The sequence below is a fragment of the Sphaerodactylus townsendi genome, linkage group LG10, assembly GCF_021028975.2.
Source record: "Sphaerodactylus townsendi isolate TG3544 linkage group LG10, MPM_Stown_v2.3, whole genome shotgun sequence".
Classification (NCBI taxonomy): Eukaryota; Metazoa; Chordata; class Lepidosauria; order Squamata; family Sphaerodactylidae; genus Sphaerodactylus; species Sphaerodactylus townsendi.
Genome location: NC_059434.1, coordinates 47115685 through 47131850, shown reverse-complemented (window position 1 = coordinate 47131850; position 16166 = coordinate 47115685). Strand labels below are relative to the sequence as shown.

At 38.6% G+C, this 16166-nt stretch overlaps 1 protein-coding gene across 5 annotated transcripts in view; it reads left to right on the top strand.

Moving 5' to 3' along the window:
• Positions 1–16166, top strand: part of DCLK2 (doublecortin like kinase 2) — an 85487-nt gene that overhangs the window by 50980 nt on the left and 18341 nt on the right. For all 5 annotated transcript variants that reach the window (XR_007245597.1, XR_007245596.1, XM_048509159.1 and 2 more), the window contains 3 exons: positions 705–777; positions 4551–4659; positions 11746–11803. Coding sequence is in view for 3 of the 5 variants with exons in the window: in XM_048509159.1 (XP_048365116.1) it covers positions 705–777; positions 4551–4659; positions 11746–11803 (240 nt within the window). In the remaining 2 variants the exon portion in view is untranslated. The remainder of the gene's footprint in view (positions 1–704; positions 778–4550; positions 4660–11745; positions 11804–16166) is intronic.

The window sequence follows — 16166 nt, the reverse complement described above, 5'->3', positions numbered from 1 at the left end:
AGCTACACAATAAGATGGCTCATTTCCCTTTCTTTTGCCTCTTTGTTTGCATACTCTGAGTTGACAGGTGACATGAACATGAAAAATAATCTATCTGTATTTACCTCTTTTTAAATAGGTCCTGAATTCAATTATTCAATTATGTGAGCTACTTCATAGGAGCTTTGAGAAATGAACCTTTGGATTTAGTCACATTAGATTAGACAGTTGACACAGCTGTTAGTGAGAGCTAGAGTGATATAGTGGCTCAAATACCCATTCATGCCATGGAAACTTACTTGGTGACCTTGTGCCTGTCACACACTCTCTCAGCCTAACCTACCTCATAGAGTTGTTGTGAACATAAAATAGATGACAGGAGAACAGTACAATAGTGCTCTTTGAGAGTATATAAAGTATATACAATAAAAATAAATAGGTGTTGTTTATGGGAATTATTAAGACACTGCATAGTTAGGTTTACTTTGAGTTCATATGTGTAGTTTTCAAGCTGTCTATGTGTAAAATGTTAACAGAAGGACCAGCAGTGATTTGGTATTTCAGCCATTAGAAAATCTAGAAAAATCATATTTGGTTTTGACAGATGACTGTGTAAAATATGAAGAAAGTAAGGCTACTGAATGGATCTTGTTTCTATGCCAGTATGATAGCTCAGTAATATAGATATATCTACTACAGAATTAACTTCTTGTATCTTTTCATAGATTCCACCTCACTGTGAGCCTTCTTCTAATGTTAATGGCATGCCTGAACTATCATCTTGCCTGAGTCCTGAAGGTAGGTTCCAATAAAATATGTAAATACTTTCACGTTGTTTTGTCTGTGTCTATGCTGGATGTATTATAGTCTTAAAATGTTAAGTTCTGTTGTTTAATCTTATTCAGTCTGGCTTCCAGATCTATATATAGATCAGTTTCAAATGCAATAAAACAAGTGACTTTATTAGTGTAGATAAAAACCATTCTGTTTGAGGGTTATGTAGCTCAAAGCTGCTTTGCCTGCACCCCTACAATTGTGTTACTCTGCATATGTGATATGGGGAAAAGAGCCATATGAGAGAATACTGTGGGCATAATAATTTGTTTATCTCCAACCCAGTTTAATCTGCATAGCAGTTCTATAGTGCAACGTTGTTGTTGACTAGGATGAATGTTTGCATCCTGTGAAGATAGATCCTTAATGTGTATTGTCAGGCATTGAATTATTATTATTATTTACGCAGAATAAAAATGTATGCATACATTTTGCTCTTCAAAGTAGCTGCAAATACTTTTTCCTCCCTTATACAACCACCTGCCAAGTCTTTCACTAGCTTTCCTATACCACCCCTTTACAAACCCTGTATAATTTTCCTCATTCATGTTGTCTCCCCAAACTTACCTCCATCTGTCTGTCTCTCCATGGCTCTCATTTTCTTTTTGCACAAGTAGTGATTCACCAAAGTAACCCCCTCCCAAGTTCTTCTCCCTCATAAATGATATGGCCATTTTTTTACTCCTTAACAATTACCAAACCCAACCCCCCTTTTTTCCCCCCAAGGTTGGGTTTTTCCTCAAGGTTGACATATATCTTATCCCTGATTAGTCCTATTTGTATGGATTTTTCTGTCCACACAGGACTTGAGGCAGACTTGGATATTAGATACACAGATCAATTGCCAACTTCCAGCTGGTGCAGGTGGCTAGAGAGCATAATATAGTATATCATGTAGATTGCAAGGTGGTTATTTCATGATATTTATTTGATGTTACATTTTGCTGTTGAAAGATAATAAAGAGTGTAGCTTGCCTTCAATCTTCCGTTCCATGATTAGGTCTTCTTGATGCAATATTACTGTGATTTTAAGTAGACCACACTGGCTTACCATTAACATTCTTTCTCCAGTGCTGAAATGTAATGGAACCACTTATAAACTGAAAACAGTAGCACTCACTGTTAAGCTTGGACTAGTCACAGTTTCTCAGCTAAATTATATCAGAGAGTTGATGAGGAGGTAAAATGTGGGGGAAGAGGTCCTTCCAGGAGTAAGTGCCAGAAATAAATACATTATAATAAAATAAAGATTGTAGACCTTTAAATATAACTAAGCAAGTCCTATTGATGATAGTCTTACAAATATGTTTTTAAAGTACTACGTATCTAGAACTGTCATATACTGCCAGGTTGTCTCCCTTAGTTAAATCTGCTACAACAGCCAGAAACCAAAGGAATGAAAAAAATTACCATTATCCAGTAAGAAGGTCCACAAGATAGAGGAAAATATACACTGTGACAGGCTGCAGAGGAAAAATTAATTTAAAAGTGCAAATTAGAGGCATTATTGTTTACATTGAGGCTGTTTCCGCATGGGCGGATAACAGCGCCCCAGGGATGCTAAAAACGCCGTCCCTGGGGTAGCGTTTGCACAGCAGCCCTGTGCTGGGAAAGCTCAAGTGGTGCGAAGACACCACTGTTGAACCGCACTACAGGAGCGAGGTTTTTCAACAGTGGCGTCTTCCACCCGCTGCCGTGCAAACAGCAGTGAGTGGAAGGCGCCATTCCCCTCCCCACCTTCCCCGAACGCTCTACCACCTTCTCCTGACTTCTGGTGCGTTGGAGAGGCCAGGGGGCGTGTTTCCTCTATCTTGTGGACCTTCCTTACTGCGACTCCAGAGCCGTCGCTCAGGCCAGGGGTGTGTGTCCCTTGGCCTCTGCCACGCGCTGGCAGCCAGGAAAAGAGGGGAAGGCGTTTGGGGACAGCACAGCCTGTGCGAAGGCTGCACCGTCACCTGCGCCCCTGCCGGGACCATCCGTGCGAACGGTCCCAGGGGGCAGCGTCGGCATTGTTTCTGCCGATGCTGCCCCGCTCAGCGCCCATGCAGAAAGGGCCACAGAGTGGGGTATAGAAGGCTTTAAGAATAGAAGAAGCCACCTGATTGGTTTTGGTATCTTGCACTCTGGCTGGCTAAAAATGTGATGTGCACAGAAGGAGAAGAATATCTCCTGTGAAGAAAAAATGTAATATGATTTTGGATTTTGGAGTTCCTGGAGTTAAGAGCTATCTGCCTTTAAAACATATTGTCTCTAAAGAGAGTAATTGTCACTGTTCGGAAAACTGGCTTGCTCCATTCTGTGGCATTTATTGTGCTGTTTATGAAAGCAAAGTAATACTTAGACTAAGTGAACTGGTGAATGGTTATTGAGGAGCCAAACTGAAGTGGCTTTATTTAACCAGGGAGAAATGTATCTTCCAGAGAGAGGGAAGAATAATTCCTGGGGACAGTAGTCTGGACTATTTGAGACTAAGTTTTATTTTCCTCCAGAGGGAGTTATTAATGTTTTATTGAGGGTTTTCTTGCAGAGTGAGGCTTGGGAGGGTACTGTGTGAAGTGCCAGTGAGTTAGACCCTGAGCGTGTAATCCATTAGCCAGAACATCATAAGTAAATGTATCATCCATGAAACAGCAATGTAACATCTGAGTTAACTGTGAAACTGAACAAACTTATTAAGCCAGTGCCTAAACCAGATACTGAATTTCTTTGCCCAAACCCTTTTGTAAATATATTTCTTCTGCCTTATCTTTTCCTTCCCTCCAATTTATCTATCTACATTACCTTCTTCTCTCTGTTCAATAAACTCTGATTCTGTTTAAGTTTAAAATTTGCCTTACTATTCTTTTGGGTGCCTTATTAAAAGGTTTCCCTAGAAAGGTTGTAATTATGGGCTACCTTCACCTTCTGGATCACTTACAGGGCTGAGGAAAAGTTCTTCAGTTTTATCATTCACTACCATATCTTAAGTACTTAAGGACTGAAGGAAAGTGCTTCAGTTTTACCTTATGCTACCATTTCTTAAGCTCATCAGTCCTTGAAAGGAAAAAAGTGGGGAAAATCTGATAAGACAGGTCAGTGACTGGTTTTCCTGCCTTTGTGAGTTAAGAAGGTGAGAGAGCCCATCTCATACACAAACACAAATTTAAACAAAAACAATCAACCCAACAATACCCCATCCCCAGCATCAAGTTTAACATAAGTGATAAGTCGCAAGCATGTCCTGAGCTGGTGCTGTTTTTGGTTTTGTCAATACTGCTTACACAGGGTCACAGACTGCAAGCTGAGAGCTAAGGGCCAAACACAGGCTTTAAGTTACTTGCAAAAAGAGGAGGGGCAGATCTTAGCTTAGGTCCTGTTGACTCAGACATTCCCCGATTCCCATCTCGGCATCAAACACCACTGAGAAATCCAGAAGAATAATTCATTAAATGATATTTAAATGATAAATTGAATGATAATTAAATTGAATTTCTGCTGCCTTGTGAACTGTGTGAAAGCTGTTTTGGTGCCTCTTCTGTGTGATAGCACTGCAAGGTTATGCAGCTTGTATTAAGCTTTGCTTTGTGTCTTCCTTGTTCTAGTTGCAAATTTGAAAGAACGTATTGTTCTTAAGCTATTTTTAAGTCCCTATATAATACCTAAGGACGTAGCCTCATAAAATGCTTAAAATCCATGAAGGACAATGTAGATTACATATCTCAGTGTTCACTTTTCTTTTTGTTGTTTCCTTTCTGCAGGTGTGAATGGAAACAAATACTCAGGGACTTCAACAATTCTTGAAAAATACAAAGTGGGGAAGGTGATTGGTGATGGGAATTTTGCTGTGGTTAAAGAATGCATAGAAAGGTGAGGAAGGAAGCCACCTAGCTATTCCTTTTTTTTAAAAAAAAAACTTGATTACAGTCTTTAAACTGTGCATTGAATGAACCAAAGAAAATTATTATAATTTCAGTCAGGACCACATTTCATCTGCCTTTTTGTCATTTATTGGGAAAAGGTATTTTCATTTTATAAACAGTTTAATTATATATATTTTTAATTTTTATAGGTAAATATCAGCTGTCTTTACAGAATGATTTAGCATAACAGACATTCTGCATGAGGGACAAAATTAACATAGTGGGTTTCCAAGAAACATGTAGAATAATGATCTTCTAGACAATCACAATGTCTGAATCAATGAAGTGTTCATTGTGTCATTTTCACTGTTCGTTGTGCGACATATCCTCCTAAACTACTCCACAAGTATTGGTGCAAGAGACTAAAGAAGTGTTCTACCATTAAACATACTATCTTTCAGGCTGACCTGCCCCGCAATTTCATACTGTAATAAATTGCTTTCCATTATTACTTAATCAAAAGTTAGCAGCCAAGAAGTCCTAAGACAACTGAGGAGAGCTTTCTTGAGGTTGAAGGTCATGGAAGAAGAAGAAATCAGGTTATTCAGTTACCCTGCCTGGTAGCTCATCAACTTAACTACTCAATGTATGAGCATTTTCCCATTCTCAGGATACTCTGTGAATAGCCCAGAATAGTGCAGAACAAAACAAAATGTGTTCTAATCAGCGTGCTGAGAGGAGAATGGAATGAGAATGCATCTATTATTTTGAAGGGCGTTGGGGCAGAGGCCAGTTATTGCTGTGCATGCTGAACATGATCAAGGAAGCTTAGGGATGATTATGGGCATAACCCCGTGCAATTATTGTTTTGCATACTATACCATGTAGCTGTGATGGATTTGGTGAAAGATGTGTTCTGTGGGGTTTTCTGTTGCTTAGCAAAACAGAAAAAAAATATCCCCACCCCCAAATATTATATATGTTTCCATGTACATATTGGAAGGTTGGTGGGTTAGTAGATGGTCTAGAAAGGAAGTTTGGAGAAAGTTAGTATAGGGCCATCTGAGAGGCCTTAGAACAAATGAACTGCAGGAAAAAAGGGAGGATTTCAACAGGAGGATGCAAGGGCCAAAAGAAAGTGTAACCAAGTTTCAAGGGTTGGGGAAGGGGGTGGGGGAGAAGAACATGGGAGATAGCATTTGCCTCTCCATTCAGCTACAGTCCATCTTTATGACCATGTTTCTATAGACATGATAGAATATTTTTAAGTGGGAATTTTCAGGATTTTAGTTTAAATTCAACCTTTGAAAAAACTTTCTTTCCAGTATCAAACAAATATTGGTCATGGATACCACTGAACCTCTTAGAACTCTTAGAACCTCTTTACAGCCCTGGCCCCGGCCTGGTGGAACGCTCTTCCTCCAGCTGTCCGGGCCCTGCGGGACCTTGGGGAGTTCCGCGGGGCCTGCAAGACGGAGCTGTTCCGCCAGGCCTTCGGAGGACCCAGCCACTAATAGTGCCCCGCCTTTAGCCCTTAACATCTGGGCCACAATTACATCACTGAGACTCGCCATGCCCCCCTTCATCGTGGGGAGGGAGGGTTTTTATATTATTGGACCGCTGGACGCCACTCTATATCTTGAATTTTAATCTAAATCTAGCTTTGGGCTTTAATTTGTGAATGCATTGGGAGTTTTTATCGCTGCTTTTAAACGTTATTTAATTATACTGTTTTAAATGCTGTACACCACCCAGAGCCCCTCGGGGATGGGGCGGTATAAAAATCGAATAAAATAAATAAATAAACTCTTTTAGCCCCAGCTTAATAGAAAAACAAATGAAGCAACTCTTCAGTCCTTTTAATACAGATTGCTTATGTAAGCTTTGCCCTGTTTCCAAGTATTCTTTAGAAAATGCCTCTAGAGCATTAAGATGTTTTTCTATGAAAACAAACATTCATTAGGTAGGACGATAAATCTTAGCAATTCAGCTTGAAAAACTGACATGCTAATAGAAGTGAAAACTTTTTCCTGCCAAGTGTTGGAATAGGAAATAATTACAAAGTTAGCAAAAAAGGTAGAATACCAATATACATGCTGTAGCAGCTCTAGATCTTTTTCTGTTATTGTAACAATATACATTGCTTTTGATACACAGATATTCATTTTTTCTGGTACTGATGGGTTTTCCATGCTGTGTGGCCGTGGTCTGGTGGATCTTGTTCCTAACGTTTCACCTGCATCTGTGGCTGGCATCTTCAGAGATGTATCACAAAGGGAAGTCTGTTACACAATGTTACACAGTGCAGGTGGAACGTTAGGAAAAAGAGCCACCAGACCATGGTCACACAGTCCGGAAAACCCACCACAACCAGTTGAATCCAGCCGTGAAAGCCTTCAACAATACATTCATTTTTTATTTCATGATAGGTAGGGAACTTTCATAGTTCTCTTTTCGGCTTCTACACTTCGGCTAACTCTAGGATAATGTTGCTGCAATCCAATGCACCTCAACAGCAAAGGAAAAAGAACAGAAACAGCTGTAGAAATTATTATAATTATTATCACCAATAATTATTTCCATCAACCATCCCTTTAAATTCACTTATGGCCACCAATCTTGATGCTCTTTTATGTTAGTTTTGTTACTAGTCACTCTTAGGGGAGAGGTGGAACCTAATCTGTCTGTCAGAACTTACTTCTTGTCCTCATATTACAGAGAACATATTACAGAGAACATCTTTGCCTCTCTGAATGTCAAATGGTTAATTGTGGAACAGCATTGGTAACAAATAGCAGAGTTTCTGTGGCTAGGTACTTATGAGGTGTTTATGAAGGGGTAAAAGTAAAATAAGGTGTTATCACCAAGGGCTTGCTTGGTGATAACCTATTTCAGCCTAGCTTCATACTGTCTGTCTCACCCGCAGTTACCTGTGTTTTTGGGCTTCACCTGTTGAAGGAAAATAATGTAGTCTCAAAACAGTATTCTTCCTTAAAGTTCAGGAATGCCATTTATCTTTGCCTGTTCTGATCTGTGTGCTCTCGCTTCAGCTGAACGAATAATGAGCCATAGGAGACAATAGGTGGTTTGGTAGCAGTTTTCTTTTTCTGCATTCCCTCTCTATAGATTGCATATTTCCTTTGTGTTCCTTGTGTGTGGGATACTGCAGCAAGCAGCTAAATAAAGGAGGCTTATTTACTTACTTAAGATAATTGGTGCTCTTAGATGTCTGAGCTTTTTGTACACGTGACTTTGGGGAAGTCTGAGCACCAAACTAATCCTAGCATGTTCCCTAAAGCTATACGGAGCAGCTTCTTTAAAGAAGAAAATAACCAAAACAGGCTCAGAACAGTGCTGTGAGGGGAGGAAGGGTTCTTGCTTCCCCATAGTCTGGTTTTGCACATGCTAGAGGGGGGAGGGTTATTCCCACAATTTTGCTGTGCCAAGTACAAAGGATAAAAAGGGGGAGCAGGTGATGTAGGAGCAGTGCTATACTTCCAGGTAGCTACAATGTGATAATAGGATTGTGTTTTTAATGCATGTCCAAATCTTCCAATGTGATTTTAAAATTAAGAGGTACATGCTAGAAGCTGTAGTTAAATTTTCCTCAACACAAATAGTGAAATAGCCTGATTAACTGGAGTACTTTAAATTTAGCATATTCTTGTGGTATTTATTTTTCCCTACATTAACTTCTAACTTCCTTATGAGCTCTGTGGAAAGTTAGCATATAAATTTTACTGAGAAATGAAAGCAATAGTTGTGTGGTTGTCCTCCTTCAGTCATATTCTGCGTCTTTTTGCTTCAGTCAAGTTCTGGAATCCATCTTTCAAAATTATCAAAATTATTGCCATTTTATTATACAGTCATACAAACTTGTGTGTCCTGTGAATTAATAGTAATCTGTGTGGTTCATAACATGGAATCCTGTGGAAAGGAGTAAAGCTGTAATTACTTTTCTACCTGTGAGTTTTTTAAATTTTATTTTATTTATATCCCTTCCTTCCCAGCCAGAGCTGGGCTCAGTTAGTCTTATTGTATTATATTGTATTGTGGGATGCCTAGGTTAGGAAATATTCGCTGTTTTTAAATGATATTTATGATAACTATATTCTAATGATTTTATGTATACCGTTTTTATGTTGTACACTGCCCAGAGCCCTCTGGGGATGGGGCGGTATATCAAATAAATAAATAAATAAATAAATAAAATATTATTTGATTTGTATACCGCCCTCCCCTGAAGGGCTCATATATGCATATATATTTATTATATTGTGTTTAAGTTATTTCTGACTGTGACATCAGTTGAAAATGCTACAGGTGATTTAATTTTTTTAACTGGGCAACTAATGCATATTTATTTAGCTGTTCAATAATTTAATATATAACATGGCAGAGCTGAGAAGCTTTCCAATTTTAAGTATAGTTGTGGTAGCTTTGAAAGTATAGTGCTTGGCTCTCAAATGCCATTTAGGTGCTATTTTTTTCTTTTGTTCTCAGTTTAATTTAGCTGTTACTATGACAACCTAGCAGACACAGCTGTGCTTTCACACCAGTGATATTATTCTGCCACAATATGGTTTTCCATAATAGGCATCATTAATGCATCCTATTCCAGCATTACACTTGTACAGCATGAAATGATTAGCTGTAACAGGTTCAAAATATGTACACAGTTATCACTGTTTTTGCTGTTTATGCCTAACTGGGCACTATTGAATCATTTAGGAGGGAAATTATTGCTCCACAGTCTCCACTGAATTCAAGTAGTGTTGACAAGTCCCATAGAAAGGAATGAAGGATATAAGACTACATATTCATGGGCCACTCCAACCTAATGCATAGTAAAAGACTTAATCTGTGACCAGGTGAACCCTTGACAAGGAACATCAACCAATCATGTCCCTATGATGTATTTTATATGATACACCTTAAAAAGATATCTACAATAATGTACAAGTAGTCATTGATGAACTCTTCCCTACTAGCATATGTTTCATGACAATCTAGACTGGGGTTTATACAAACCTCATATAGAACTTCCCTACTTCATGATTGCCTCATTTTGTTTGGCAATCCTTCGCTCGTCACCTTGGACTGATTCTTCTTTACTCTTAAATTTATCCAGCAGTGGCAGCAAAATCCCAAACTGTCTCTTTTCCTTTCATTCAAATGTAGTGTTGCATTTAAACAAAGGAAGTGACTGGGTTATGGATTTTGCTGCCACTGGCTGAGCAAGTTAATGCAATGGGAAGGGGAAGTGTTAGGGACTCTAATGAAGCTGGAGATCATGTCGGGGAAGATCTGCCTGGCTGTTTGGGCTGTTGTTTAGCACAAAGCAAGTTCCAATATATTCTAAGCCAGTATCCTAAACTGGGAGGAGGATTGCCAATGGGGTGAGTATAATTTTCAAGACATTCCTCCCTCTAATCTTAAGAAAATCTGTTATGTACCATTTGTGTCATATTAGATTTTTGGGTGCTAATTCTAATTGAACCTTTGTATTTTTAATGTGCTTCTTAATAATTCTTAGCATTTTGTATTACACTCTCAGATGTTCGAAGCATCTCACATGTTACCTTGTAATTTTTGCTTCCCTGTTGGGTATAAGGTTTTCTTCCCCGGTATCACTTGCAAGATTTGAGCCAATAATTTCTGATAGATTTCAGTCTGTTAGCTAATATGCTGCACATAGCAGTTTTGCAAAATTGCCATGACTGTATTGCACATCCTGGGTTGGATACAGCACAGAATTTCTACTTGCACAAGAGCACTTGCACATGTAGAAACCACAGAAACCACATGTAATGGTCCTGCTTGCACAAGATTTTGTGCAGCCAATTGTTCTGTACTATAAGGAGGGAAGTCCTAGGGGTTGTACAAGATTCTGTGCAAGTGGAACTGGGCTAAGTCTGTATGTATCTTTCTGATCTCTGGATCCAAGCCACTGTTTGAGAGATACAATGTTTTTCTTTCTCTTGAAAATAGTTTTATTCATTAAGAGCATTTCTATCCCACCCCTTCATCCCACATTCTCCTCTTCTTCATGTTATCCTTGCAACAACCTTCTGAGATAGGGTAAACTGACAGAAAGAGAGTGGCTGTCCAAAGATCCAACAGTAGATTTCATGGCAAGTGGAAATTTGAACCTGTGTCTCCCAAATTGTAGTCTAGCTCTCTAACTTGATACATTACTCTGACTCTCAGTTTTGCAGTGTACATTTTGGCCATCTATATAAACAAAAATAAATCACTTTTTCAGTCTTGGATAGAGAACCAATGTAGTGTCATAGTTACTGGAACCTGGGAGTCTTCAAGGTTAAATCCTCACTGCCATAAACTTTTCCTTGGTACCAAGGACAGCTATATCACAAGATTATCTGTGAGGATAAAAGAGAGATGGAAAAGCTAACATATTCCACCGTGAGCTCCTCAGGGAAAGGGCAGGATAAAAATGAATCAGATGGATAGATAAAAATACCTCCTCCCTCCCCATAATCCTGCATATCTAAACTAATGTAAATGAAAATAACTCCACATAGTTGGACTGGTTGCCTAGAAACTGTGTTTAGGTTTACTAACAGACTTCTCAGCGCAGCTTTACTGTAAATGGATAGAATGGCCATAGAATATTTCTAAGGCAAATTGCCTTTAAAAAGATGTTAATGTCTGTTAGTTCTAAAGATATATTAAGGTACCGTAACTGATCTAGTATGTTTTAAAAATAAATCTTTGTATCCATTTTTAAAAATCTGAAATGATTAAGAACTGTGTCATGTGACTGCAAGGCAGCCAATTAAGCAGAACTAGGTGGAAGATATGGAGCTAGTTTAGCATCTGACACTAAAGCAGGGGTAGAATGTGATGCATTAGATCACACTAGAGTAAATGATCACAGTAAGTATGGTATTGGTAGTCAAGGCAACACATATGGCTTGAAGAGAAGCAAAGAAAAGCAGTACTGCCACCATTTTCTTATCTATTTCCATTGATGAAAGCAATTTTATCAGTACAGTAAAAAAATGAAAAGCAAATGCACAATTCAGAAAGAAATGCAAGTTATTTATGTAGTATTTTTGTTTGTTTGTAGGACCACTGGGAAGGAGTTTGCTTTGAAGATTATAGACAAAGGAAAATGCTGTGGAAAGGTATGACGGGAATATAGAGTAATTCCTAATTTGAGATATCCTTCCACAGTCATCTCATCCAGGAAAATAGTGGAAGATTCCAAACACTGATAGTTTAATATTCAAATTGACAAATAAAACCATGAGTGACCACAGTCCACTGTTGCTTTGGGAAATTTGTCCCCTTACCAAACCCCTGTTAGGATACATTTTCTGATCAGAACAGTTATGGCTGTTTATTCATCAGTGTTGTATATTTTTGAATGTTGTAAAGCTGCATCTGCATTCACAAGTATGAGCTTAGCAGAATTAGTCTGTCTAGATAGCATTGTTATTGCTTACAAATTATTGAGTAAATCAACAAATTGTATGCCATCTGTTTAAGTAATTGGACAAAGGAAATGCAATGGCATTCAATATCCTTTTGATAAGACAAGAAGATATAATATATCTGCTTTATTGTAGCAAATGTTAATAATACAAGTATCTCCCTAGCAGTGGTGCCTTTAATTACTTTGCTATTAAAGTTCAGCAGGCACTACATCTGAATTAAATTATTTTGCCCATAAACAATTTACTCTTCATTGATTCTAGTAACATAATCAGGACTTCAAAGTAAATTTCTGCAGTACTAGAACTATTGGTAAGCATCATTCCAACGATAGCTTGTGTACTGTCAAAAGATCTAATTCAAGGGGTTTGTGGTTTCTATATAGTAGAAACTGTCCATGTAATATGTGTAACAGGAACTAAAAGTGTTTCCAGACTTCACTGTTAGAAACTTGTGTCAGAGGTGCATTACGGGCCACTTTAATAAATGCAAAAAAGCATTTTTTATGTTTGGGCCCAGCCTTTGCCATCTTTTTATACAGTCCTTTTAGCTGTATTAACCTTTTCCTTTTGTTAATGTAATGCGATTTGCATTTCTTGTATTTCTTGTATTATACATCAGGTTGCAAGTTTGGGATTGCATGTTCACATGCTTTGCCATAAAAAGATTCCTGAACGTAAATATTTTGGATTCTAGGTAAAAGGCATATACACATTTAAGCAAATATTTTTCTGTGTGCAAAGAGAAAAAGATGAAGGAAAAAGATCATGAAGGAAAAGATCAGAAAAACCAGGGGTAGAACGTGACTTCATGTTGTTGTTTTTATTTTAGCAATTGCATTATGTACTTTTCCCTATAATACTATAGTTGGGAAAGTTGATGAGCAATAGTTTCCAGATAAACAAAAAGTAAAGACTACTTTACTCTGTGAGTAACTAAATTCACTGCCAGTGTGAATCATGGTCACAAGGCTATAAAAGGGGGTTAGACAGATAGATGGTGGATAGTTCCATCAGTAGCTACTAGCCACATTTATTATAGGGAATCTCCATATTCAAACACAGTAAATTTCTGAATACTAGTGCTAAGAGGTAACCTCAGGGAAGTCCTTATATATGTCCTGTTCGTTGGCAACTAGTTGGTTAGTATACGAAACAAAATCAGGTCTGATCCTGAAAGGTGTTTATATTCTTACATAAGAATGATTAACAGCAATCTTTAATGGTTCATTGACATAAGAAGTTAATGAAGAAGTACCTCTCTTAACAGCTGCAGTCACAAATCAATTCACAGCTTTATCCAGAATGAAATTTATTTTGCATTTCCAACAGTGAAGGAACTTTTTCCTGCACTCTGTTTTCCAGTTGAGGGAGTGTTAGAACTCATTTCTTGTCTTACAGAAATATTGGGAAGTATTACTTCTGACAGTTGGATTTTAGTGACAAACAGGAAAAGACTAGCACCCGTTGTAGGAAAATTGAAAAGAGGTTTTATCCACACGGCTAGGATTCTGTTCCCCTGTCATTTCTGCTATGAATTCAGAGGCATTCACCAACAGGCATTCACCAACAAAGCATCCTCACTTTCCTTAATCAGCTACCATTTTACCCCATGGTATATGATCAGATATTTTTCAAAAAATGATAATTGCTATTATACTAAAACTTTATAGCAGTTAGTTCCTGTGATCTGCTAGTTTTGGTGGATTCCAGCAATTGATCTTTACAACTTTGGGATACCATAGTAATCTAGCAATGACAGGCCTAAAAAAAATCAACCCAAAGCCATCCAGTAGTACAGAGGAAATGATGGCTGTGAGGAACAGAGCCCAGGTAAGGAAAGTAGCACAGATGTGTCTGGAATCTCATAAAAGGTTCACTTTCTGCCTGCACAGTGTGGAATTGCACCAATGGTGTTTTTTTCTGAAAAGATTTTTTATCCAGGTTTGGGAAAGATAACATCAAATTAGGTGAAAATCCGGAAAGTGGATGATTTGGGATGATGTTATATGGATGCTCTGGAGCCAGTTTCCATATAGAAGGAACCTAGATTAACTTAGGAATGATCCAGTAAGTCAATTCTTATGTTCATGGTTTCTGCCTTAGTAAGAGAGACATCTAAGAACCCCGTGGAGCAGAGTGGTTAACTGGTACAGAAGTCAAAGCTCTGCTCACGACCTAAGTTCAATTCCAGTGGAAGTTGGCTTCAGGTAGCAGGCTCAAGGTTGACTCAGCCTTCCATCCCTTCCAAGTTAGTAAAATGATTACCTAGCTTGCTGGGGGCAAAGTCTACTGTAGGGGGCAAAGTCTACAAAGACTACTGTAACTCGCTCTACGCGGGCTTACCTTTGGCCATGATCCGGAAACTGAAACTCGTACAGAATGCGGCAGCCAGACTCCTTTCCGGAGCAACAGCGAGGGACCGGATTACTCCGGTCCTATACCAACTGCACTGGCTGCCGATCGAGTACCGGGTCATGTTTAAAGTTTTGGTTTTGACCTTTAAAGCCATTCGCGGCCTTGGCCCTGCATATCTAAGGGACCGTCTCTCCCTATATCGCTCTTCTAGGCCCCTCCGTTCATCAGAGGCGGACCTACTGGTAATCCCTGGCCCCAAGGTGATCCGGCTGGCCTCTACAAGGGCCAGGGCTTTTACGGCTCTGGCCCCTACCTGGTGGAACAGGCTTCCAGGTGAGATCAGGGCCCTGCGGGATTTACAAAGTTTCCGCAGGGCCTGTAAAACGGACCTGTTCCGCCAGGCGTTTGGCCAGCCGGGATGATATCAACCGCGATAAAAAGCAAACATCTGGCCTCCTGTGGGTTCATAAAAGGGGGAATAGAATAGCTGATGCCATCTCTAGTTTAATATTTTATGTATTTTATGTATTTTAATTAACTTATATATATGATGTTTTAAATTTTTATTTTGTTGGAAACCGCCCTGAGCCTTCGGGGAGGGCGGTATACAAATACAATAAATAAATAAATAAATAAATAAATAAATAAATAAATAAATAAATAAATAAATAAATAAATAAATAAAGTGAAGATGACTGGGGAAGGCAATGGCAAACTACTTGTAAAAATAGTCCGCCTAGTAAACATTGTGATGTGATATCTCTTCATGGTCCAGTAGTGACCAGGTGCTAGCACAGGGCACTAATATAGGTGCAGCTCTGAATTGAAAACAAAAACTGATTGCCAGTGATGCTAACTTTTCTGGTATAGCAACATAATGTGGTATTTTCTCTTGTATTTAAGGTACATATGACTGAATGCACAGTGCACTGAATTCTTTGAAGCTTTCGTTTTTGTAGTAAAAGCTGCTATTCAGGCACATGGCTTCTTCTAAAAATGCTGTTCTCCCCTGGGGAAAAAAGCAGTTGTAACAGTGACTTGACAAGAGAGATATTCATTGCTCAGAGTTCTGTTGTTGCTACACATGCAGTGCAGTGCAAGAGAGAGAGAAAGGATATTCTGTAGTGTCAGCCATGAATCTAACTAGGTAACTTTGGATGGTCATTGTCTTTCAGCCTGCTGTACTTCACAGCATGGTTTTGAGTGTAAAATAGAGTAGAGAACCAATTATATTGCCTTACGTTTTTTGGAAGAAATAAGAGAGATGCCTGTTCTCTGTCATTCCCCTCCCCAATAAGAAAGAGAATGGAATGGTACTGTAGCTGACCTGAAGAGATAAACATGGTTGAAACCCAGCTGGACTCTTTTTATGGATGTGAAAATGTTTCAGGGACCACTGTTCATATTGTACTGTGGTCTTAAAGATACACAAACACTCTCTAATTCCTACTGATGGAACAGACTGTGAGTCTAACCTGCCATCTGGGCTTGGTGTAACTACGCATTCTTTACTTACAACTATTTTTACATGTAAGATGAAATTTTTCTTACTGCAGATTATCTTAAATGAATTCAATCTTTTCTAGTTTTTCTTTTCTGTTGTCATCAAAACAGAGACTTGAATGAATTAACATAACATATAAAAGATTGGATTGAAACATTGTGTGTATATTTATGTGTTTGTCTGCTGGTTGTT